This window comes from Oncorhynchus gorbuscha, linkage group LG14 (assembly GCF_021184085.1).
Source record: "Oncorhynchus gorbuscha isolate QuinsamMale2020 ecotype Even-year linkage group LG14, OgorEven_v1.0, whole genome shotgun sequence".
NCBI classification, from domain to species: Eukaryota; Metazoa; Chordata; class Actinopteri; order Salmoniformes; family Salmonidae; genus Oncorhynchus; species Oncorhynchus gorbuscha.
The window spans coordinates 23,822,022-23,845,574 of NC_060186.1; the positions used below are offsets into that span (position 1 = coordinate 23,822,022).

Sequence of the window (23,553 nt, forward strand, 5' to 3'; positions counted from 1 at the left end):
CTTGCTTGGGCCAAGAAACACGAGCAATGGACATTAGACCGGTGGAAATCTGTCCTTTGGTCTGATGAGTCCAAATTTGAGATTTTTGGTTCCAACCGCCATGTCTTTGTGAGACGCAGAGTAGGTGAACGGATGATCTCCTCATGTGTGGTTCCCACTGGGAAGCATAGAGGAGGAGGTGTGATTGTGTGGGGGTGCTTTGCTGGTGACACTGTCTGTGATTTATTTAGAATTCAAGGTACACTTAACCAGCATGGCTACCACAGCATTCTGCAGCGATACGCCATCCCAACTGGTTTGCGCTTAGTGGGACTATCATTTGTTTTTCAAAATGACAATGGCCCAAAACACACCTCCAGGCTGTGTAAGGGCTATTTGACCAAGAAGAAGAGCTGCATCAGATGACCTGTCCTGCACAATCCCCCCACATTCATCCCAATTGAGATGGATTGGAATGAGTTGGACAGCAGAGGAACTTCTTCAACACAGTTGGAAATGCATTCCAGGTGAAACTGGTTGAGATAATGCCAAGAGTGTGCAAAGCTGAATCAAGGCAAAGGGTGGCTACTTTGAAATCTAAAATAGATTTTGAGTTGTTTAACACTTTTTTTGGTTAATACATGATTCCATACGTGTTATTTAATAGTTTTGATGTCTTCACTATTATTCCATAATGTAGAAAATAGTTAAAATAATGAAAAAACCCTTGAATGAGTAAGTGTGTCCAAACGCTTGACTGGTACTGTATGTGTGCATGTGTGTATGTGTGGATGGTACTATTAGTTTGTCACATGGCCATTCAGTGTTCGATGACGTCTTTAGCCTATGGATGATTTAAACAGAACCTGAAAGATATACGCTGGACAGAGAGATTGACACGAATCAGCTAATTATAGGTTGATCTAGAGTGAAACATCTGTGCACTTAAAATGTTTTATGGCATGCTCATACTGATTTAGAGAAATGCAATGATATTCCTAATTCACTCATATCAGAGTTTACAATATCTATTGCATGCTGTCAGATTTTTTATGTTGTACAGTAGATATGGTGATAGATACGGACAAGCGAGTCTTCATTTAAACCAATCAACACTATATCCATCTACACAGTACACTTCCCTCTGTTCCCCATATACCGTAGGCTACTGTACATGCGTATTGTAAAGAAACGTACAGTATGATCGTCAACATTTCCAGTACAGGCACATACCACCCCTATACCAACATCAAGCTCAAGGTAACAGTTAGGCACACATATATAGCACTGATGTTAAAGTGGCTGTAATATTTAATTTCTATATGAATCATTAAAGTGAGGTGCAGCGGCTATTATGCATTCCTTTTCTAGCAGGATAAAACAGCCCTTAGATGTGGGAGCAGGACTTTGAAGTCTTGTCTCAGAAGCAGGCCAACTCTTACAGGAAGTACCTTGCTCATGTTTTAAATATACCTGCTGTGGTGTGTGGGACTAACAAAGGTGAGCGTTCTGGATGGGCCCCAAGATGAATGGAAAATGGTCAGCCAGGACACACGCGCGCGCACACACACACACACACACACACACACACACACACACACACACACACACACACACACACACACACACACACACACACACACACACACACACACACACACACACACACAGTGAGAGAGAGCTGAACAAGCACTTGTCTGAGAACTCCAACTTCCTTCCCAGTTGAGAACTTCCTGTCCACAAAATGTGTCCACTAAACGAAGAACAAAATGACACTAAAACATCAACTAAAGTGTCATTTCAATTTGACTGCTCATTTGTTCATATAATTAAAACAGTCAGTCAACACAACAACTCCACTAAGGGCAGTAGCCTAACGGTATCAGCTTAAGGATTTCCCACAATAATAAAACCATGTACCATTAAGGCCCAGAGACATGTGTGTTTATTAGGTCACAAACACGCCTCCCACCAGAAAAATAATTCACAACAATATGCCTCTTTCCGACACTGCGAGACATGACTTTAATGGAGCCTTTAAGTGTCAAGTTAAGTATGCACTCTAAAGACAGCATGCACTCTGGGGCGACAGGTAGCCTAGTGGTTAGAGCATTGGGCCAGTAACCGAAAGTTTGCTAGATCAAATCCCTGAGCTGACAAGGTCAAAATCTGATGTTCTACCCCTGAACAAGGCAGTTATCCCACTGTTCCTAGGTTGTCATTATAAATAAGAATTTGTTCTTAACTGACTTGTCTAGTTAAATAAAAGACCACGCTTTTGAAATGTAATCATTGTATTCAGCTTTGATACGTTTACTTAACTGTGTAAAGTTATTTGGGCATTCAATCATCACAAGCATTGATTTGACTGAGGTAGTGAACATGTTTTTGCAGAATATTTGGCAGAGAAAGTGTTAAAAAAATACTAGTCTCATTCCTCCAATGCTTCTGCTGAAATGTGGAAGAATCCATTTCCCAGACTAGGTGTTTGTTGGCTTGGACATTTCGCTGATTGTTTTGACATGATCTGATGCTTCAGGGTCAAGAGGTTAAGTCACACAAGCTTCCACTTTGCTGTCCTCAGTATTTCTGGTACAGAGAGGTTCTGGTAAGCACAATGCCTTCTGGATGACCTGCCAAGGGCTCTCTCAGACTGTGTCCTTGGGTTAGAACAGTGACCTGTCCTCTGTCTCTGTGTGTGTGTGTGTGTCTTGGAGACCCAGTGAGACCTGTGTGTGTGTTTGTGTGTGTAGTAAAGGGATTGCTGGGGAAGTGAGTGTCAGTGAGATACCCTGGGGGGGGAATGTGCTAATCAGAGCTGAAAGTGTTTCATGCAGGAACACAGAACTATCCCCCCTGCCTGCTTCAGACCAACTGCCATCTGTATTTCTGCCACAGTCAGGCCTTTTCCTAACGAATGTTAGAGTTTGCAATGAGTGCTTGGCTCACGCAAGCCCACACACACTTGAAGGAAGCGGACCTGCTCTCTAAAAAGCTGATGTGTCATACCTTCCTTTCCTGGAACAACATGGCAGCACCTCTCTTCTTCTCCTTTCTCTGTTTCTGGGATCCTGACAGGCAGGCAGTACGGTAGCGCTTCTTCTTCTGTTGCCTGAGTCGTGTTCGTAGGGGGGCGGCCGTCACTCTCGGAGCCATGAGTCGATCCTGTGTGGTCAAAGTGATCACTCTGACTGAGATCCAGATACTGCCGGTAGGTGACATCAGCAGGCAAAAGAGAGAGGGAAAGAGAGGGATAAATAGGGAAAGAGAGAGAGGGTGAAAAAGGGAGGAGAGAGGGGGGAAAGGGTCTCTGCAGTCTCACCCAGGATACTGTATGTATATGGAGGTACTCGCAGCTTGGCTACAAGTGTAAGTCGCTCTGGATAAGAGCGTCTGCTAAATGACTTAAATGTAAATGTAAATGTAAATGCATCGTTTGGTTGATGGGGTGTCAATGTATGGGGGGGGGTATTGTAATGGCATTTTCTGTGTGACCTATATAATACTCACTTACTACTTACTACTTACACACACACACACACACACACACACACACACACACACACACACACACACACACACACACACACACACACACACACACACACACACACACACACACACACACACACACACACACACACACACACACACGCTCTTCAAGACTGACATTCCAAAAAAGGGCAATTCTACTCAGTGTGGAATTATCTCTCCTCCCTCCATACAATCTCAGATGTGTGGTCACAGCTATGAACTGGTTAGCTGCCTCAGCATATCCACAGGAACCATGTCTGCGAACATATCTGTCTGTATCTACACCACAGAAAGAGCATTACTGCACAACATTACTGTAGTAGTATTACTTCAAAATACTTCATGCATTTTTAAGTTGGTCAATAGAACACTAAAGTTTGGGATTCATAGTAGAAATGAATCCCAACAGTTGTGAGGTTATAAGGTTATGTCCAGAATTGCCAAAGCCTGTCCAAGTGAAATAATAACCCTGTGTTTCATAATCCAGATTTTTCTGAAGTGAAACAAGAACTTGTGTAAGAGTGAAACTGAGTTAAACAATAGCTGGCCGTCTAGAATAGTGAACAGTAGCTACCTGGGAGTGAGCTCTGTGACATGCAGAGGTGTCATCCAAGACCATAGATCACTGTGCTACTGCAGGGCTTCACTATCTGACTTCAAGAAGAGAAAGTACATACCGAGGTAAATCAGCGCAACTTGGTCACAGTTGAAAGTAGATTTGAGTATGGAAATTATGTCTAGTTTGTAGAGCACTTTTTTATATGTTAAAAACATCAATTAACGTCTTTGATGTTTAAAGTGGATATTAGGTTCTTAGTTACTTTTGCACTGCCTTACTTGATGTTTTTAGAATGTGAATGGTTTCTTAACCAAGTTTCGTCTTGAAAATGACTTTATCCCAACTTTTTATGACCGTCTTCAGCATAAAAGCTCATTTAATGGGATGCCCGAATCTGTCCATACATTATTTGTGTTTTTTTTGTTGTTGTTGACTTTGACGTACTGCTCGTGCCATTTAACTCTCGTTTATCATAACGGACAGAACATGTCATAAGCTTGATGCACTTTCCTTATCAGCGCCATCACAGCTACGCTGTGTGAAATAATGTGGCATGTTATACATCAAAGTAGGAGACAGACAGTAAGTCAGTCCTAGAGTGAGCCATGGATCAGATCAGTGAGTTGTCTCTCTCTTCTCTGCCTGTGAGACATTCCTCGTTTTAGTGGCTTAAGCAGTGAAAACAAGGAGAGGACACAGCTGCCGCCCTAATAGGAGTCAAAGCTCACATGGATGTTCTCCCCACCAGCCATTAGAGAAACAAACGAAACGACAACAAATTTATGCTCTGATTCAATCATAAGCAAACTGCATTGGGAGTACACAATATGTCTGCCGCAGGCATTCATCTACAGCGCCAATGTCTGTTAGAAATACTGTTTGATGATGTATATGCTAGTGGAATGACATGGACTGCATTCAACTACGTATTTTGTACAGTGGGACAGAATCGAGTGCACAAAAAAACATGATTTTGGGTAATTTTGACATAGGAGGAAATCATTTTAAGCGATGTCCAAACCAATAGAGGGTGTGGGTGCGTCCTCCATTCATCACAACCAGACCCATATATTTAGAGAGTCTGGACAATGCGGTTTCTTCTTAAGTGATAATGCCCGAGAAGCCACTGTTTGGAGGACACTGTCTCGGGCCAGAAAATCATGCTAATATATCCTCCAATGTCACGCCCTGACCTTAGTTATCTTTGTTTTCTTTATTATTTTGGTCAGGATGTGACTAGGGTGGGTATGTTAGTTTTTGTATCGTCTAGGTTGTTTTGTATAGCTAGGGGTTTTGTTAGTCTAGGTATATGTAGGTCTATGGTGACCTGAATTGGTTCCCAATCAGAGGCAGCTGTTTATCGTTGTCTCTGATTGGGGACCATATTTAGGTAGCCATTTTTCCTTAGGGTATTTGTGGGTTCTTATTCTATGTTTAGTTGCCTGTCTAATGATGCACGATTTGGCCGGGCATAGAAAATGTGCTCTCTCGTCAGGACACTTTTGTTCAGAGGAGCTAGCCAACAACACAGCTAGCACAATCACTTTGTTTTCCATTGACATTTCATTGTATATATCCATAAACATTATGCCAGCTGATTCATGATTTTGACTGGCTGAGATAAACTGTCTGCCGGTCTGTCTCGTCCCAACTCCTGACACATTCATTACTATGGGACAGATGGAGATTGAATTTCAATATTGAAACAATGTTGCAAATGTTGGAGAGAACGAGAGCAAGGTTTATACAAATCTCCGCTGTTGAAAACCAAATGCTAGTATAAAAGAAACGGAAGATAATGTCTCGATGGTTTTTATAGTGGACATCAAGTTTATAAATTGCCTGGCTGGGCTGATGAAACAGTGGATTGTGCAGTGAGATGGAACAGAATAAATAGGCATTTAAACATCATTGCTTTAGCTGGTGGTAACTTGTGGAATAGACACCGGTTGGAATGTGATTTTAAACAATCAAGCAGGATTAGACCCAGCCGTTGTATAAATGATGATGCATATTTAAACAATTTGAATTAGAACAATATTCACAATTCTAAAAGTTGGCCTAACTCTTTAAATATATGGCTCTGATCACGGCAATCCAATGAATGAAAGAAGGGACGTCACAATCAGTTCCAACAAGTGGAAAAGAATAAACAAACTCTTCCATTTTCAAGTAATTTACCAACGTCTACATTGCCGATTCTCCAGTCATGTCTTATTCTGTGCCTAGTGAACTGCAGTGTGTCTTGTCTTCATGCACAGTCCTGTCATTGTCGTGCCGCACATTAGTGACAGAAGATACATTACTTGGTGGAATCTAATTAGAGGTCCCCTAACGACCTAATAGGCGTGTCTCCTGCTGCATGTACAGTAGAGAGAAGGCTATTAATCCAAGGACAACCTCTTGTCTCTTCAGACAACAAGCTGAGTGTAGTACGCTGGCAGTCTTTCCATCCGCTCTTGAAGAATGTTGATTGAGTAACAAATGGCATCTTGTTTAGCCCTTAGCTGCCAGCGATGAGACTTGCTCTCTCTTCATTGGTGACAAGTTCAGTATTGTCGTGCGTGAGTCCATTCTGAGCGGGGCCAGTCATCTATGTGAGCTATGTGGACGACAGACGACAGCACTGGTGTTGAGCAAAAATGCTGATTCTATACTATCGTTATGTGCAAAGTGTGCATCTGTGTCTGTGGTCAAATCAGGTGCTTCTAGGACTTTTGTTTTGTAGTACAGACCTCTTTTTTTCTCTTACAACCTCAAGATGTTGTTACTGGTATTGGAGTAAAGGGGAGCAAGCGTTTACAGTTGTCTGCTGCGGTCCCGGAGCAAAAAAAAAAAAGTATTTCTGAATGTTCCTGTGTGATGACGAGGATTCCATCATTACAACTGTGGTACCGACCTACGTTGACCTGAGTTGTTTCTTCTCTGTATTGATTAAACGAGCAATGATGAAGAAAGCCAGAAGCTACTGCTAAAAGGAGACAAACATCTACTATCAGGAGTTCAACCAGCATGGCAAATGGTTTATGGTAAAGTCATGACAATGTCATGGGAATTCACTGATAGTAGAGAGGAATCAAACCCAATGATCAATCAATCAATTCTTCTCAAAATAGTTAAGCGACCGTAAACCAATAAAAAAAGGACGACAATGATCCCCCTTTATAGCCCTAGACAACAGTGAAACATTTTTAGGCAAGAGGATAAAAATAGGGTCACGATAGTTACAGTACTAAAATTAGCCCCCAGAATAGTCCATCTCGAGTTATTCTTAGAGTAATTGACAGAATATGAATGGCCAAAGGAGGGGTCGTGGTAGAAATGGCCGTCCAAAATTATTTAAAAAACAAGAACAAGAAAGAAACAATTGTACTAGAGTCAACTACTAGACCCCCCCGAAGGAGATCGTAGAGAGTCCGGACTAGGGGTCAATTGTGATTGGCCGATAACTCCCAAACAGAAACAGGGCGGTCCCGTTGAATTAGTCGAGATATAGGCAAAAGCCATGGGCAGATATCCTGTTGGGATCAAACCCAGGGGTAATCTGATGAGTCTCTGTTTGAAGTGATTATCACGCAGGGAAACTAAGGGATAGCCCGGCTTCTCGCCTAATTAGCGAATTTAGTGCAGAGCCTTAAGAAGTTTATAAAGACACTGGCTGAGGAGAGGAGGGGACAGTCCTCAACCTATCAACTCACCAGGACAGCCACCGGATAGCAGCCTCTTAACCACAATCCTACTGGTACTTTGAGCAGCTCTACAGCTAGTGCACCAGACCTGAAGACAGTCTCTATCTGACCGATGAGAATGCCACACTTAAGTGACTGTAGTTACTACAAGATTCGAGATGGAGCCCGAGTTTCCAATGTAAGGATTCATGTTTCAATAGCAACAGTATACATACTCCAATGAAGTCAACTTGTGGACTTTGTTGAGATATTCATAATTGGTTTAGTAAGTTGGTTGTAGTTGTATGGTGTGTGTATACATTTAGGGCATAGATATTTGAAGGATTCGGTAGTACATTGGAACATCTGCTAATGCTGTACTTACTGTTACAACATTTTACACTTGCGGTAAATCATCTTCTTATTTCCTGTCTAAAGTTTGATTGGTTCGTCATTTGCTTGAGAAGTCAAGAGGATATGTCTTGCATTCAGGGGTAAAACATGATTAAGAACAATTTGATGAAACATGACTCATGACTTGCTGCACTATCTGTGCTCTCTCTGAGACTGCACTGAGCAGCGACTTTTATTTTTTTTAATGTCTATCTGAGATTGCATACTAACACTAAACTGTTATTTGAGACTACATAGTAACCGTTGCCTGTTGTGTTACCCAATAACTGATCTTAGGTCTGTATGGAACAGGTCCAGAGCCACCTGGAGGGCTCTAAGTTCCACCTACACCAGGCCCAGAGTCAGCAGGTCAAGCAGTACCTGACACTGGGTTCCAGGGTGGCTGGGGGACAGGGGGGCCACCCTCATCCCACTGGGCAGGGAGGGCAGCTCCTGGGCACCGTTCCAGTGATGAGGAACAGCCACCTGGCCCCCCTCAGCGATGGCAGCACCCCCAGCAGCCCTGTTACACTGCTGACCTTGGCATCGAACCATGACAGTGAGGTGAGTGAGCGTTTTGATTTTCAGTATGTGTTCATCGTGGTACAGTTGTCAGAAGTTTACATACACAGCCAAATACATTTAAACTCAGTTCCTTACATTTAGTCCTAGTAAAAATTCCCTGTCTTAGGTCAGTTAGGATCACCACTTTATTTTAAGAATGTGAAATGTCAGAATAATAGTAGAGATAATTATTTATTTCAGCTTTTATTTCTTTCATCACATTCCCAGTGGGTCAGAAGTTTACATACACTCAATTAGTATTTGGTAGCATCGCCTTTAAATAGTTTAACTTGGGTCAAGCAATTTGTGTAGCCTTCCACAAACTTCCCACAATAAGTTGGCTCAGTCCTCCTGACAGAGCTGGTGTAACTGAGTCAGGTTTGTAGGCTTCCTTGCTCGCACATGCTTTTTCAAGTCTGCCCACACATTTTCTATGGGATTGAGGTCAGGGCTTTGTGATGGCCACTTCAATACCTTGACTTTGTTGTCCTTAAGCCATTTTGCCACAACTTTGAAAGTATGCTTGGGGTCATTGTCCATTTGGAAGACCCATTTAAGACCAAGCTTTAACTTCCTGACTAATGTCTTGAAATGTTGCTTCAATATATCCACGTAATTTTCCATCCTCATGATGCACCAGTCCCTTCTGCAGCAAAGCACCCGCACAACATGATGCTGCCACCCCCGTGCTTCATGGTTGGGATGGTGTTCTTCAGCTTGCAAGCCTTCCTCGTTTTCTTCCAAACATAACGATGGTCATAATGGCCAAACAGATCCATTTCTGTTTCATCAGACCAGAGGACATTTGTCCAAAAAGTACGATCTTTGTCTCCATGCGCAGATGCAAACCGTAGTCTGGCTTTTAACAGCGGTTTTGGAGCAGTGGCTTCTTCCTTGCTGAGTGGCCTTTCAGGTTTTGTTGATATAGGACTCATTTTACTGTGGATATAGATACTTTTGTACCCGTTTCCTCCAGCATCTTCACAAGGTCCTTTGCTGTTGTTCTGGGATTGATTTGCACTTTTCGCACCAAAGTACGTTCATCTCTAGGAGACAGAACGCGTCTCCTCCCTGAGAGGTATGACGGCTGCGTAGTCCCATGATGTTTATACTTGCGTACTATTGTTTGTACAGATGAACGTGGTACCTTCAGACGTTTGGAAATTGCTCCAAAGGATGAACCAGACTTGTGGAGGTCTACAATTTTGTTCTTGGCTGATTTATTTTAATTTTCCCATGATGTCAAGCAAAAAGGCCCTGAGTTTGAAGGTAGGCCTTGAAATACATCCACAGGTGCACCTCCAATTGACTCAAATTATGTCAATTCGCCTATCAGAAGCTTCTAAAGCCATGACATCATTTTCTGGAATTTTCCAAGCTGTTTAAAGGCACAGTCAATTTAGTGTATGTAAACTTCTGACACACTGGAATTGTGATACAGTGAATTGTAAGTGAAATAATCTGTCTGTCAACAATTGTTTGAAAAATTACTTGAGTCATGCACAAAGTAGATGTCCTAACCGACTTGCCAAAACTATAGTTCGTTAACAAGAAACTGGTGGAGTGGTTGAAAAACTAGTTTTAATGACTCCAACCTAAGTGTATGTAAACTTCTGACTTCAACTCTACCTTTGATATTGTTGGGATTCAATCAATCCCGCTATTTGCTTATTTTATCTCAGTGTAGTTGTTTAGTAGGTCCTTGCAGTGCCAAAAATCTTTCTGTGAGTTAATAACACAACGCAGGTTTGATTACAGAGTCCTAAATGCTGTCTGAACCACTCAGTTATCTCTAGTGACCCGCCCATTCTCTCTAAAATGCTCATCAATCAGAGATTCAGTTCCTAAAGAGAATCTCTGTTAAGGAGGAAACTAGTTTGATAACAAACAGCAACACAAAATCCCACCATGGCGGCTGATCTCTTCCAGCATGGTGGTGAAGAAATGTCTGTTATTGGATTAGGATCCTAACTGTCCCTCCCTCTGAATGATGCAAAAAATAAATGCTACATTGAATTACAGTGAGAGCATTAGCTCACCTAGTGTTCTTATTACCGGTTGTTATGTATCTGAACTGAACTGAGGCTGGTACAATATGACTGTTTTCTTTTAGTTTCCAATGGATGACGTCATTGATGACTTGATTAGCCTGGAGTCCGGGTTCAATGACAGGGGCTTGGATTGTATGGATCCCAGCATCATAATGCAAAACAACGTAAGCATGAATCATCATATTAACTATTATATCAATTCCAAATGTAAATGGAAAAACACTCATTTGATTTGCAAAACTAAAGGGTAAAAACAGAAGAAATGAAACGATGCTATCGACATGCAGGTGTTTCTGTCTATTGACTCTTGCTGACATGACTCCTTGATCCAGAAGTGATTCCCAGACGATCCTTAATCTTCTTGACACTCACGAAGAGCAGCTATTGAGTAGTCAAGTTCAGCTTTAAAGTTAAGTTGCATAACTGACTTCTTTTAAAGGGGGATGTGAGAACTACCTCCTCTGCCAAACATGAACCTTCAGGCTTGACTTGCTTGGGAAAAAAGGAGCTGGCTTTGTGTGAAGTCAGATTAAGTCCACCGATGAGTCAAAGTTCATTTCACCAGGGTTGAGGCTTAAAGCATTTCTCACATTTCTCAAGCTGCCGAACAATACAGATTAATCCGCAAGTGATGTCAATACACGTAACTACACGGTAAATGATGACAGTGTGAGAATAATGTGTTAATTAGTATAAACACTAAGTCTGTGATTCTTCTTTTCTCGCTGAAAGCCCTACATGGTCACCAGAGAGTTTGGGAATGGTAGTCAAGAAGACATGGGAAGAACGCCGAGACTATGCTAGATATCTACTACCACAAAAAAAGATCTTATTCAGACTAGGCATTCCATTAGAAAGAAAATGCCTGGATGGCAGCAGAGACCAATAGACCCAGTGCAAATTATATCTGGAGTGGAATTGCAAAAACTTTGAGCCGATGCTCGGACAAAGACTCATTTGAGTAACGATTAGAACCACACCTGAATCCTGAACAGAGGTATGTGGTAATAAAGGAGAATGTGTCCCCACAGCATTGAATGTGACAGAGAGATGGAGAGAGATGAAGAAAGATGGAGAGAGATGAAGAGAGTCAGAGAGAGACAGACAGACAGAGGCAAGCGGGCAGGCATGCACATAAACACACACATAGAAACAGAGAGGAACAACAGGATGACAGAAAAGCGGAGGTGTGTGTGTGTGTGTGTGTGTGTGTGTGTGTGTGTGTGTGTGTGTGTGTGTGTGTGTGTGTGTGTGTGTGTGTGTGTGTGTGTGTGTGTGTGTGTGTGTGTGTGTGTGTGTGTGTGTGTGTGTGTGTGTATATATATGAAAGTCAAGACAGGGGGAGAGGGGTGTAGAGAGTGAAGATCAGAGCGACCGGGAAAAAAAGGGAGAGGAGGAGAGATTTAGCGTGAGGCAGTGAGGCATTGGATTGGGTTAATGCCTACACTCCCGGCGGGCTTGTTCTGAAATGATAGCGCGCTTAAATGGATCAATTCATTTTAATTAGTCATACAGTACGATGCATCACGTCGTTTTGCCATGTCAACATATCCCAGGAACACAGATGGGAGAGGATTGAAGTGATTACGATGTGAGCAGTCGGGGACTGTCGCTATCTTTCATTTTGATAAGTACCCCCCCCCTGTTAGAGATAATGAGAGAGAAAGCCATCTACAGGCAAAGCAAACCAACTGCAAATATTGAAATGTCTGCCATTCCTTATTTTCCTCCCACCCCCTCCTTCCCTCCCTCCCATAACTTGACCTCTATTCTTATCCCTCTCTACACCACTCTAGGAACTGAATTTCACACATGCACAGTGACAAATTGTCTTTACACAGCTTGTGGAGTCTGTGCTGGCTTTTGTAGGATTCCTAGAAATACACAGCTCCCTAAGATTGGACATGCATACAGTGTGTGTCAGAGGCCCACAAACCCCTCTGCATTCCAACAGAGTCCCAAAAGAGACTGTCGTTGTCCCGCTTGTTCTGAAAATATATGTCTATCTTCTCACAGTGGATAAGCAGCGTAGAAAAACAGTTTGGTGTCTGTTTGGGCGGGTTATGACCCGGCTTTCATCCAGTGGGGTGCTATTTTGAACACACAGATGCCTCTGTGTTCCGGGGCCCTTTCAAGCAGAGTAGCCATAGTGGTCACTGATAATGGCCATTTTAGGCTAGTAAACGGGGGCATGGAGCGAGGTCGTACTCCCAGAGAAGGACCTGAGAGGGCCTTAGGGGACCCAGACAAGGCTGTGGTCAGGCAGGCCACTGGTGGGGAGACATGGAGGCCCCTAGCCTCTCCTGCTGGATCACACAAACGCACTGCCCCGAGGGCTGAGAAGCAATAGGACTGCCAACGGTGCTGTGATTGCCCTCACACCCAACCTCATCTGAAACCGTACAAATTACCGTTACCCTTTCAAAGCTTTCAAATGAGCCGAAGTGAACCTGCTTCCAAAAGTTTCAATGACTCTGTGAACTTGAGGTTCTCTCTGTGTCTGTGTGTCTGTGTTTCAACCATTCCCTGACATGTGCCTCCTCTCCTTCCCTCCTCTCCAGGTGCTCAGCAGCAGCATGCTGGACATCTATGGGGGTGAACCAGGTATGACTACAGCCCCTCATGGCCGAATGACACCCACCTCACGCCCCACTATGCTCACTACTGTAAAAAGGGAAGTGACAGGTACGAACACACTTCATAGCGCTGAAGATTAGCAATGCATCCAAAAATAATCTATGCATGATCACATCGACATGTTTCAAGAGGATAGAAGTGTGAAACTCGAGCACATACTGAAGCATGAAAATACAACACTTTAGGAAACACATTCCTGACAAATCATGTCCGTTACTGGCATCTCATTTTTTTTTTTTAATGAATGAATACGTTTAGCGTTTTTTTTCAAGGTGCACGACAACAGGAAACGAGAAAGAGTAATCCATTTAGCCATCTCTCTTCTTTGGCTGACTAAATGCTGTGTAGGCGGCATGTCCTAAATGCACAAATCCTAAATCTGGTGGCAGGATTAACCAAAACCGAGCCTTCCAGTCTAATAAGGTGGTCCCACAGTCTATTACCGACCAATGGGAGACTGCAGTAGAGGTCTAGAGGTCTATAGAGTAGCATGTTCTACTGGGAAAGCCCTCTTCTTTAGCCCTGAATGTGTACAGCATTCATCCTATACAAGCTATTCTACACAAACTACTGTTTCCATGTAGCAAATAGATGTTTCCCTTAAATGTGTAGTGTTTGGATTACAGTTGTATCACTCACATCCCTAATTATCAATGGCCTCGGTTCATAATCTATGGACGCACCATGGATTATTTTGTATTCTGGTCCCTAACACAAAGGACCTCTGAGAAGCGGTTTATGAATGCCATGCATCAAGTAAAGCTAATTGAATTAGCTCCGCCGAGAAAATAAGTGAATCACGTATATATTTTTCCTATAAGTGTGCGGTCGGACAACGGGCAGTTACCAGAGGTCTAAATGACCTTATTGAATCAACGGAGACCAATTGAGAAATCCAATCACAGGTTCTGATTATGTCATTTGGGAGAAATGTGAACGTGAATATGAACGCTATAGCATGCCTTTCCCCCTCATGGGTAGATCAGCAAATTTGTTAAGCGGACTTAATTGCCAGCCTGAGTGGCTTAAAAGAGGACACAGATTTTTCACAATGAACCAAAGAGAAGAGACAATGCTATGTATGCCAGGCGGGCTGGGAGCGAGCTGGATAAATCGTGTCCTTTCACTGAGTGTGAGTGTGCTTGTGTGGAAGTTTCAGGCTCTGTGGAAGGTTCAGGCTCTGTGGAAGGTTCAGGCTCTGTGGAAGGTTCAGGCTCTGTGGAAGGTTCAGGCTCTGTGGAAGGTTCAGGCTCTGTGGAAGGTTCAGGCTCTTTGGAAGGTTCAGGCTCTGTGTCTGTGGTCTGAGCTTCTTTTATGCTCTGTGTGCGTTTCTTATAAGCCTGTGCTCTTTTTTTGTGTTTCACAGAACATGAAACGAGAGTGATGGCCAAAGAACGACAGAAGAAAGACAACCACAACTTGAGTACGAGCCGCCCCACTCAATACAGAGTACCTTCAGAAACATTGTGTGGGGCACTAAAGTAACTTTATATATTTTCTCTCTCTCTCTCTCTCTCTCTCTCTCTCTCTCTCTCTCTCTCTCTCTCTCTCTCTCTCTCTCTCTCTCTCTCTCTCTCTCTCTCTCTCTCTCTCTCTCTCTCTCTCTCTCTCTCTCTCTCTCTCTCTCTCTCTCTCTCTCTCTCTCTCTCTCTCTCTCTCTCTCTCTCTCTCTCTCTCTCTCTCTCTCTCTCTCTCTCTCTCTCCAGTTGAAAGAAGAAGAAGGTACAACATCAACTACAGAATCAAAGAACTTGGAACAATGATACCAAAGTCGAATGACCCGTAAGTTTACCTGACTCAATATTGCAAAGCAACTCCCCATGATCAAGTCTATTGCCATGAATAGATGTACACATGCCTGACTGCTGTTAAGCATCTCAAAAACTAAGCACAGCCCGCTAAATGTTGTTCATTGAATTCAAATTAATACTCAAGAGCACATTTCGCTCCTATTTCAAGGGTGTACTTGAGTAGCTATTGTCGTCTTCACGCTCTGCAAAGTAGTGAGTCTGAATCTTCTTTGGGTTCTTAACAGTAGACTACAGCTTAGAGCTCAATGATGAAGATTGGGGTCAAACGCAAGGAGGGCCACCACCCATTTAAATCAAAGTTTGAGCACAATTGGCCCACTAAGGTGGAATACGGAAGCCGGAATTGGAATCCGACTGGCCCAACCACAATTGAACTTTTGATAGAATTTAAATGGAAGGTTACCGCTGTCGCCGTGCCATTAAGACAAGATAAAGAAGATTATTAGCTGTGGAGCAGACCAACGTCTTGTTCCAAAGAAAGGTGCATTTTACAACGGTGTCCTGCTTTTAAAAAGTAATGGTATCAGGGAATGGAGCCTGCACTCTTGGCTTCTTCCAAAGTCACACCCCCCTTCCAATACCTATTTTTACTTGAGGATTAATTTTACCATACAAGCGGTTCCAGAATGGACTTTCTGTAGACGTACTTATACTTAACTATTCTATTAAAATTCCCATTCAAAAGCTGGATGTAATGTCCGAGAATGAATAATTGGCCATGTAAATCACCATTTCTTATTCATATATAAAAAAAATGGGTTCCTGCATAAGTTTTTGTACAGAACATTCCGCTGAGGCGGTGAATAAAAGGTTATCTTTTATGTCCCTCTGCCGTAGTGATATGCGCTGGAACAAAGGCACCATTCTCAAGGCGTCGGTGGAGTACATCAAGTGGCTGCAGAAGGAGCAGCAGCACGCCAGAGAGCTGGAGAACAGGCAGAAGAAGATGGAGCAGGCCAACCGGAGGCTACTGCTCAGGATCCAGGTATGGACTATGGAGAGAGAAAGACAGGCACCCTCAAAACTCGGTCCTCCGACCACTACAGATCCCCAACCCAGCGACTTCCTCATCCTTAACACCATGCCAATGCGCACCATCACGGCCCTGATGCTCAATAGAGACCCCCCCTTCGCCAGCCAGCTCAGTGCTCTATACCTACCTAACCCCCATACCCTTACACCCCCACTCCCTGGCAGAGACCGGCCCTGCTCGTATTGATGTTTGTCAAGCAGTTCCCCATCACCTCTCTCCTCTTTTCCACCTCTCTTCTCCAAGACACAATAATGACCTGATTAATAAACAGAGTGTTAGACTTCGGCTCCATCCGTCCGGAAGGAGGAATCAGGTCAGAATTAGATTGTGGGTCATAATAATGCCCAGAGTCATGCCTCTCTCCCCCCACTTTCCCCTCGCCCTAAAATGATACGTTAAACCGGGGCGACTAGGGATTGACATGGCAGCAGAGCAGAGCCAAGCAGACAGCGGAGACGTTACCACAAGTCCTTTAGCCACTGAGACGTCGCAATTAACCACCAAATGAATCCGCGCATTCACGGCACTGTCTCTTACGCCGAACTCAACAACTCAAGCTGAGCTTCTCAATCTAACAGTGTCACCCTAAAGGATGTCGAGAGCAACAAAACACACGAAAGTCAAAAGAGGCGTAAAGAGACATTTCATGTGGAGGGAGCTAACAAAATCCTTTAACAGAGTGATAGCTTCACAGTGTTAGCCCAAATACGTGCTGGTGACCGTTGATAACAGACTGTGGGGAGAAAGACGGCATCAACGCCACGCACCACCCACAGAAACATCCCAGCTAGTCTTACTTAAATACACCGTTGGAATCCTGCAGAAAGATGCTTAAACTGAGAAAAACAGATGGTTGTAACTTTGCATCACGTGACGTGGGAACAGTGATGCTTCCAACTGGCATCGCATTCCTCGACACTTTTTTTCATCCCCCGTGTTTAAAAAAATAAATAATCATTTGCAAAACGACATGCTAGGTCAACCGCTACCAAGGCAGACTGACAACAGACTATTATCCATATTGTTACTGCCAGTAGAGCGCCGATGGGGAGACGTGAACCATATTGCTGACCTGCTGCTGATTGATGAGGTTTTGTCATCGGTTCCTCCCTGTCATGTTTATGACACAAACCCCCGAGGGCCCTGGCTGCTTCCTGAGAGGGGGGTCTGGAGACGAGGGGTAGATGAAATGGATTGGCCTCCGCTACATTAGAGTGCTATTAGAATCCTCTTAAGGATTGCCCCCTTTTTTGTTTTCAATTTTCGCCTGAAATGACATTCCCGAATCTACCTGCCTGTAGCTCAGGCCCCGAAGCAAGGATATGCATATTCTTGGTACTATTTGGAAGGAAACACTTTGAAGTTCATGGAAATGTGAACAGAAATGTAGTGGAGTATAAAAAACCTTTCTTTTGTATTTTTTTGTACCATCATCTTTGAAATGCAAGAGGAAGGCCATACTGTATTTGTCCAGCCCAGGGCAAGTTTAGATTTTGGACACTAGATGGCATCAGTGTATGTGCAAAGTTTTAGACTGATCCAATGAGCCATTGCATTTCTGTTCAAAATGTTGTATCAAGACTGCCCAAATGTGCCTAATTTGTTTATTAATAACTTTTCATGTTCAAAATTGTGCACTCTCTTCAAACAATAGCATGGTATTATTTCACTGTTTAAGCTTTTTTCCAATATCAGATATGTCTATGTCCTGGAATTTTTCTTGTTACTTACAAGCTTATGCTAATCGCATTAGTCTACATTAGCTCAACTGTCCCCGATCCCGAAGAAGTTCTAAAGTCAATCCATAATAATCTACCAGACTATGAGGGATGTGTGCGTGTGTGTCAGGGGGAGTGTAAATGATGATTAGGGGAATAGGAACAGCTGGGAGCAGGAACGGAACGATGTATGACCAGCAGAGGGAAACCAGAATGTGTAATAAATGACAAACATGACACTGACTGAGGGATGTGTGTATGTGTGTGTGTGTGTGTGTGTGTGTGTGTGTGTGTGTGTGTGTGTGTGTGTGTGTGTGTGTGTGTGTGTGTGTGTGTGTGTGTGTGTGTGTGTGTGTGTGTGTGTGTGTGTGTGTGTGTGTGTGTAAGGGTTGGCAACTCGTACGGAGCTCATTCTGAGAAAAGTAATCTCCTTCATTAAAAGTCTTCTTCTTCAACACTGTTCCCATTCATATGTTTTTGAGAATAACACTGTCCTGATCCTTGGTCCTTTTCTGTGCTTTTCAGGAGTTGGAGATCCAGGCCCGTGCTCATGGCCTCCCCAGCATGGCCACTGCCCTGGGTACTGTAGAGCTCTCCTCCCACCTCCTCAAACAACAAAAACAACAGCAGCAGCCCTTGGCTCCCCAGTCACTGCAGGGTCTCCAGCCACCCCTGTACCAGGAAGAACTGAACGGGGAGTACCTCCAGAGGACCTCCATGCCAGCCATGGTCACCGGGGTTACAGACCAGGGTCAGGGGGTGGTTGATGACTCCACCACTTTCTCCGACCCGCTGTCTCACTTCACAGACTTCTTCAGCTCCACGCTCAAAGAGGAGCAACGGCTAGACGAGATCCTCCTGGACAACCCGCTCTCGCCTTTCGGCACCGACCCGCTTCTCTCCGCCGGCTCGCCCGACGCCTCCAAGGACTCCAGTCACAGGAGCAGCTTCAGCTCGGACGATGGCGACGATGACCTATGATCCTGACCCCTCCGCGACCCCGTGTCAAAGGTCAAAGGACAAACCACAGTTGGTCACCCTCACAAAGTGGTGCAGGGATTTGTTCCAGCCCAGCACCAACACATCCGATTCCACTGACCAGCTCGAATCATTGAGAGCTCGATTCGTGGGCTCAGGTGTGTTAGTGCTGGGCTGGCGCCTGCACCCCCTGTGGCTCTCCAGGACCAGGGTTAGTTACCACTGTCCCTCCCACTTTTTTAAAACTTTGATCGAGAGTGCATACAGCACCTCTGCCTCGCAGACAGAACCAGACTCATGAGAAAAAGGGAGAAAGACAAATCGGTCCATACTGATCATATAATACTGCTCCACAGTGCATTGGACACTGGGGTTGTTGAACACCACTGTAAACTATGCAGACTACTTCACCGTACCTATCATGTGTCTTTGCAACATGCCAAAAGAGGATTGTTTCCTTTTCAGAGGTATAGTATTACTGTTATTGTATAAAAGGACTTTAAACCATTGAGATTCACTGATGGGCCCTATCGAGAGCTAGTTACTGGTGGTTCCACTTCCAAACAGAAATGAAAATGGAACAGTGATACTAGCCGAAAAAGCCTAACACGTCCTTCGTTCATCTTTACATTTATTTTTATAAAATGTTTTATGTATTTATATGTGTTTTAATCCATGTATTCCCAAAAAACATGACATTATCTAACATGCTCTCTTTTCTATTGGTGGGGAAAATATAATAAACCCCTTTTTTTTTTAAATAAATCAGACTTGGCGTTTTGTCAATTACAATCACACATGCGCACCACATTCCCAACACAAAACCTCTCGTGTTTAATTTGTCATATTTACGCCCTGCTCTCCCACCAAAAAAAAGTATGGACACCTGTGAACTTTCATCATTTCCTATCCAACAGGAGCAGTTCAGTTATGAACCAGGAAGAGTGAAAGAAAGGTTGATTATCACAAAATCAGAGGAGGCTCGACCTATGAGGCTGAACGGATGGATAAAGGGCCATACAGGGGAGCTGTGTCTGAACAGAGGAAGGTGTGGGTAAAATGAGGGTTACAGACAGTAAATGAGCGACAGAGAGGATGGGAAAACGAGGAGTGATGGTGCTGATCTTAATTAAGGCCTCTTAAGGACAGGGCGAAGGCCGAATTAACGGCGAGTATAGAGTAGGCTTTAAAGAAACGTGTCCGTTAAAAGTTCTCTGAAGAAGCTCGATGACTTGGTTTTAAAGAATATACTGTCCAATCAATCATTGGGAATCAAAATAGTTGCTTAAAATAAAATCTAAACTTCACTCATAAAGGTTTAGTCACTTGTTTTGGATCCATATAACGCTGAAATAGATGAAATGTTTAATTAGTGGATATTTTCTAATCATATTACATTTATGCGTTAATAACACAACAAACAGTCCAGATTGGGGGGGGGGAAGCAACATTTCAATGTGTTTCAGTGGATACCTTGTGTTCCTCATCAAAGCTCTTCTAAATGAATGTTTGAGAACGTTTTAGCGGGTGTGTTTCTCCCATAATGAAATTGAAAGATTCCTGCTTGCAGCTCCTCTCTAGATACAACATAAAATTTAACCCGATGAGTGATGTTTACAGGTAATTGGCCAACGTAATTATCAGAAGATAAATGTGGATTTTCATTAAGGAGAAAACATGGAGGGTCTCAGAGAATTTTGATGTCAATATGATTATCTCCAGATACTCTCCTATTGCAAAAAAATATATAAAATACATCGTTTGTATACACAACCTTATCATTATGCGACTAAAATAATCAACACATTTCATAGATTGAATGCATTTCAACCCTGTCCAGAATCCTTGCTTCATCAAAGATAATATTGAACAAAGTTCAAGGGCTTCTACTCAAGGGCTTCAAACAGTGATGTGGCCTAAGGCAACGGTGACATCAGAACTAGGAAGTTTGATTTGGAATATCATTAAACCACAGCTTTGGAAACTCAGGGGCAAGACAGGGATACAACATATATATTGACAAAACAGTCATACATTATTAAGAGTATCCGATAACAATTTAATATGGAAAACATTAACCGATACATTCACTAACTAAAGATGAATGTAAAGATGTAAAAACAGATTTTATTTAAAGATGTAAAACAGATTAGTATATAATATTTAAATCCTTCCTTGATATGGTGCTGCCATGCCCTCTGTCTAACCTTCTGCATACGACAGAGATTATAATTATTCCTCTACTAGAATAACTGCCAAAACTGTGTGGTTTGTAAAACAATCTTTCCATTGCTTTATTGTATAACTTCTGTGCGTAGCAGAGCATAACCTCACCACTTCCTGAAGCAGGAGTAGTTCAATGCCATAGTTCACCAGTAGGTGGCAGCAGTATGCTGTGTACTCTGGTCAAATACCCAAAGCTCTCGTTTTACCAATCCCAATACAAACCCAGAGTTATTGTGGTTGATATAACCAGCGAGGCAAACGAACAAACCCCAAAAGGCTTCCATGTTCATGTTAATTAACTCCCTCCGTTCTACTATATTAAAAAAATAATTCTGAACATATCATTTTAACATTTACGCCAGTAACATTACAAGTACATTTGAGTTTCTTCTAGATGTACAGTATATGGACTCCAATAAAGACCAGTCTTACGAACCCAATTGATGTAATGAACCTCCGAGGTGCTAGCCCGGCTAACCTTTTCTCACCCCTTTTCCCACGGAGGTTGACGCGGATGCTGCAGAGCTGTCACCTGTACAGCATGCCACAGCTGCCAGCGTAGCGTGCTACAATGCTTCCCCCTGCTGAAGCTGCCAATGGCAACTCTGGAACACAACGAGCACTCTGACACACATCATATTCTCACCTCCTCACCTGCCACACCAACCCGAGCAGGAGGGGAGAAAAAAATACATTTCTACAAACGGTCATCATCCTCTGGCCTGTGACAAGGCTTGTGCACAAAGTTCAATGACATTTGACTTTGAGAAACAAAGTGACAGCAGTGTCATATGTATTTTCATGCCTGGACTCAGAGTTGCCAGTGTGGTAAACAACATGCTGATTCTGATCCAGAGATCCTGGGTACTGGATACATATGGCACATTGCACTCCACTGATAATCTAGTACAGTACTTTTGACCAATGCCAAATAATACCGTATTCCCTATAATATAATAGCTTACTTTTGACCAGAGCCAGAGTGTCATTGGATATTTGCAGATACTGTAGCGCCCCTCCGCCATGCTTTACAGTACCACCACAATACATCCCATGATCCTTCGGGGCTGGGCCTCCAGTCCATTGAGCCTTTACGAGGCGAGACCACACCATGACCAGTCTCTCACAAACTCCCACGTCAGATGCCAGCAAACCATCGCATTAACGACGGAACACAAATGGATGAAAAATAACCAGCTGGGCTTCGAAACGCTATTAAATTAATGCCATTTCCAGAGGTTTTTATGAATCGAAACAGATGCCAAAACATAACTTCAAACAAATTGACTTCCAATTATTTGAGCCACACAATTCCAGATGTTCAACAGATGGAGGCACGGAGGGGGGGGGGGACCAAAGGTGTCTCGAACCGCAGTTTTTGTTTTATTCTGACAAGAAAGGCAGGCGGTTACAGTTGTATGTGTTTTAAATCAGTGGGCGGGGCTGAGAGGTGAGTGGAGTGACATGGAGGAGAGAGAGAAAGCACATCATTAGGAAAATGTCTATCCAACCACCGACAGAGAGAACAGAACACTGTAGCATTCATGTAGTCAGTTAATATCTCCGTGCAGGAAGCCAGGACAAGCCGTATCAAGGTTTCTCTGAAACGTTACTGTGATCCCTCTGCATATCTCTCTTTCAGTGTTCAAATTAAATGAAAAAAAAGAGAAACAATTACTGAACTCACTATTTTATATGTGTGTTCACATGAATAGCCTAGGCATATGGTCATGCGTATGGACATACATTCAATTGCATGGCCAGATGTCTATATGCACGTCTATGAACATACCAAGAACTACACTATAAGAAGGAAGGTACTGATGAAGTAGTTGCAGCCGGCAGCCTCCTTTATGCCACAGACTCGGCTAATAGTGTGTCTAGCTGCACTGTGTCCAGGCTGGGTCCTAGCTGCCTCTGATCCCATTACAAGGAGGGCCCGAGGGAGCCATTGGGGATCCACCAGGGATCCAAGATGTCCGCGTTATCCAGCCTTGGCCCATAGAGGAGCCATCCACTGGGGCCCAATTGGGGTTCAATTGTGGCTCCCTGATTCGGCCTCGTTCTCCACACTAACGGGTTGCCTTTAGCACCTCTGGCCCAGCCTCTGATCCGAGGGGGCCAAAATATCCCTTCTCCGACTCCCCCTCTCCATCCATAATACCTCCGGCTAACGTATTCTAAATGGAGCAGAAAAGCAGGTCCGTTTTCTTGGGTTAGCGTCTAACTTTCCCCGTTTAATTCCTCCACTATTGGGAACTGCTATGCTAATCCTCCCATCATTGGCTCCCACTCTTCCTCGTTCTCCCTCTGGTAACCTTCTGTAATCTGGGTGACCTTGATGGGGCAGTGGGGTTGGTGGGGGTGGGGGGGGGAGGCACTGATGGATTTGTAATTCAAAA

General features: G+C 43.5%; 1 protein-coding gene across 8 annotated transcripts; it reads left to right on the forward strand.

Annotated features, from left to right (window-relative positions):
- The first annotated feature begins 2,801 nt into the window (after positions 1-2,801).
- LOC123995623 (transcription factor EC-like) lies at positions 2,802-19,686 on the forward strand. Of its 8 annotated transcripts, none has more exons than XM_046299260.1 (8): positions 2,802-3,190; positions 8,431-8,697; positions 10,811-10,912; positions 13,310-13,433; positions 14,752-14,808; positions 15,092-15,167; positions 16,007-16,181; positions 18,473-19,686. In XM_046299260.1, the coding sequence occupies exons 1-8, from the start codon at positions 3,134-3,136 to the stop codon at positions 18,926-18,928; spliced, it is 1,314 nt and encodes a 437-aa protein (XP_046155216.1). In that variant the 5' UTR covers positions 2,802-3,133; the 3' UTR covers positions 18,929-19,686. The 8 variants fall into 8 exon arrangements, with proteins under 8 accessions (XP_046155216.1, XP_046155217.1, XP_046155220.1 ...); XM_046299261.1 differs by having other exon boundaries at positions 8,446-8,697; XM_046299264.1 differs by having other exon boundaries at positions 2,804-3,190; positions 13,310-13,352.
- Positions 19,687-23,553: the final 3,867 nt, after the last annotated feature.